Source organism: Sinocyclocheilus rhinocerous, unplaced genomic scaffold (assembly GCF_001515625.1).
Source record: "Sinocyclocheilus rhinocerous isolate Xijiao unplaced genomic scaffold, SAMN03320098_v1.1 scaffold819, whole genome shotgun sequence".
Classification (NCBI taxonomy): Eukaryota; Metazoa; Chordata; class Actinopteri; order Cypriniformes; family Cyprinidae; genus Sinocyclocheilus; species Sinocyclocheilus rhinocerous.
The window spans coordinates 144,138-147,359 of NW_015665814.1; the positions used below are offsets into that span (position 1 = coordinate 144,138).

General features: G+C 38.4%; 1 protein-coding gene across 2 annotated transcripts in view; it reads right to left on the bottom strand.

Moving 5' to 3' along the window:
• ankrd6b (ankyrin repeat domain 6b) overlaps window positions 1–3,222 on the bottom strand; it is a 34,785-nt gene that overhangs the window by 4,647 nt on the left and 26,916 nt on the right. Inside the window, exons 11-15 of one of the 2 annotated variants that reach the window (XM_016542631.1) lie at window positions 2,483–2,548; window positions 2,106–2,261; window positions 1,773–1,925; window positions 1,235–1,348; window positions 348–651 (exon numbers count right to left, since the gene is read on the bottom strand). In XM_016542631.1, coding sequence (XP_016398117.1) covers window positions 348–651; window positions 1,235–1,348; window positions 1,773–1,925; window positions 2,106–2,261; window positions 2,483–2,548 — 793 coding nt within the window. Of the gene's footprint in view, window positions 1–347; window positions 652–1,234; window positions 1,349–1,772; window positions 1,926–2,105; window positions 2,262–2,440; window positions 2,549–3,222 lie in introns of both variants that reach the window. The other variant, XM_016542630.1, reaches the window with a different exon arrangement.

Here is a 3,222-nt window from a genome sequence, read left to right on the forward strand (position 1 = left end):
GGAAATTTACAAAATATCTTCATGGAACATGATCTTTACTTAATGTCCTAATGATTTTTGGCATTAAAAAAAAACAGAGATAATTTTGACCCATACAATGTATTTTTGGCTATTGCTACAAATATACCCCAGCGACTTAAGACTGCTTTTGAGCTCCAGGGTCACATATTTTATGTAACACTTACATAAGCCTTTATCTAAATGAGAACAAACACAGGAAAACCATTAATGCTGCATGCAGTGCTGTCTGTATGTGAGTGGAGCCAGAAAATCTGTGTGTGTGTGTGTGTAAGAGAAAGAAACACAGCTGAATGTGTGTGTGGCTGTTCATGTCACAAGCGTCATACCCAGTGAGACGCGGTCTGCCTCAATCACATAGTAACCGGCTGATGCATCCTCAGGACTCGTGCTCGCTGCTACAGCCTCTCGTCCATCTTTGGCCTCTGGTTGGTTTGTTGATGGAGAGGAGCAGGCTTCGGCACCAGATGTGTCCGGTACAGCTGTGTGGGAACGGGGTTTACAATCTGAAAGCGTGTCGGTGAGGGACGAGGAGCGCCGTAACTTAGTGTTGCAGCGATCGCCAGAGAGACGCGTCTCCAAACTTTGGATCTTCGAAAGGCACCAGTTCTTGAGATCGTTGACCACTGACGCCTGCTTACAGAAATCCAAAGATTAGCCCATGCCCACTAAAAACCAGATATGTGACCCTGGACCACAAAACCAGTCATTTTTCAAAATTGAGATGTATGCATCATCTGAAAGCTGAATAAATAATCTTTCCATTGATGTATGGTTTGTTAGGATAGGACGATATTTGGCTGAGACACAACTATTTGAAAATCTGGAATCTGAGGGTGCAAAAAAATCTAAATATTGAGAAAATCATCTTTAAAGTTGTCCAAATGAAGTTCTTAGCAATGCATATTACTAATCAAAAATTAAGTTTTTATATATTTACGGTAGGAAATTTACAAAATATATTCATGGAACATGATCTTTACTTAATATCCTAATGATTTTTGGCATAAAAGAAAAATCAATCATTTTGACCCATACAATGTATTGTTGGCTATTGCTACAAATATCCCCCAGCGACTTAAGACTGCTTTTGTGCTCCAGGGTCACATATTATTCCTTTTACATCTAGAGAAAAAAGCAATCTGTTTCTCATGCATGTAAAATAGGGTTTATGCCAATACGATTATCTGCATGTACATTTATTGGTGAATATTACCTGTCTTTTTTCTCCTTCCAAGCGTTCTTGTATGGCTCGCTTGTCGATGCGATGTAAACATTCAATCCTCTCAGCAGACACTCTCTCTAAAGTGATCTTATCTAGAGCTCTGATCTGAAATCGCAAACACACACAATAGTCAACCACAAAAAAACAAAAACACACCACAAGTTATGTACATAAAACCATTTAATGAAATGTTCACTAAATGTTCAAACAGATAGGTGCAAGCAGCATAAGGAGTGGCTATTAGCAATTGAAATTATGGGCAGCTGAATTTAAATCGATTATTGGCTCCCCTTTTGTATATACAGCAGGTCGAGTAGTCAATACATAGGCTACACCCGAAAAGTTAACTAGTTCAAATCTGGGGAATGTTTTGACAAATCAAAAGGGACTCTAGATGAGCATGTTTTATGTGAATTGGACCAGCGGCCTTGAAAAGGTAAACCCTTAATGAGGACACCTGTATTATTATATTCAGATGAAGCTCAGACACTTATGCTGGCAGGCCTGGTGAAGTCTAGGCTGTATGCACCTGATGTTTGTTCTTGCGCTCCATTTGGCCCATCTTGCTGTTCATGAGCTCCTGTACAGTGTGAATCTCTGACTGCATCTCCTCTTTAGTGGCCACGAGCTGATTCTCCAGTTTGTTAATGAGAGGCTCACACCTGCAGCCATTCAATGGGGCCTTTAATGGAAATAACACACATACATGAGTCAATAATACATTTAAAGGTTTCTAATAGGTTCTATTTATCAAATTACTTTTAATTTTTTTCTGTCATTTTTAACATTTGAAATTGATTTTGAATGGAATGCTAATTGAGAAATAAATCAGTTTAATCTGATGGTGAGACGGGTTCCTCGCCTGCATGATCTTGCCGTCTTTGCCTCTGTAGAGAGTATAGAGCTGGAACGCTTTGTAGTTATGAGGAGGAGGAGCTGACGAACTCTCCGTTTTACTCTTCTTCTTCTGATCACTGTTTTTACTTTGTCTTCGAATGAGGGCATCTGATGGCGACAGCTGCAAAAAACACACAGCACACAATCCATAAGAGCTCTCGGACTTGTTAGGAGTTTATTCACATGCAAATTCCCATCACTACTGCAATATAAACCCAGGACTCTGCACTCAGTATATAACAGAATTCCCATATTATACCCAGCTCGCGCCCTAAACTAGAAAATACATGCATGACGAACCCTCTCTTTGCCTTTCTTCTCACTGTTTCTGTTTGCACGTGCCTCTGTGTCATTCCGGCGGAGAGAGCCGTCACTGCCATGAGTGTCATTCGCAGGAGATACACTGTCCTGCACAAACACAAGAGTAAAGTCACATTACTGACAAAGACCAGCAGAATCTATGGAGCAAGTGGATATAAGCAGGATGAAATGTGTTATGCAGAAGTGAGAGTACTACTCGTTTATTGTTAGCCAAAGGCCTAGTGAAAATTCACAATGAACAACATGTTTTCTTACATATTGTACATCCGAGAGTAATGCCTTATTGAAAAAGAAATAACGATGTTGAGATGTGAGTGAGACGTCTGATGTTTTCACCATTTTGATTAAAGATTATAAGGTTAAACAAAATTATAAAAAAAGAATTGCATACATGGATGAATTGTTCATAAGATCTATAACATACTTTTTTTTTTTTATCAAGTAGTATTTTTATTTATTGTCAGCTTTATTAAATCCACAAAATGCAGGAATGTGTACAACTCAGACATTTGTATGGAAGCCCGTTTCCGCCACTGAATAAAAAATAAAAGAGGTAATTGCGACTTTTCTGACTTTTTAAAATATATTTTAATTTATTTTTAAGAAATAAAGTCAGAATTGCGTGATATAAACTCGCAATTGCGAGACATAAAGTCACAATTCTGAGAAATAAAGTCAGAACTGCAAGATATAAACTCACAATTCTGACTTTTTTTCTCAGAATTGCGTGATATAAACTCGCAATTGCGAGTTAAAGTCCA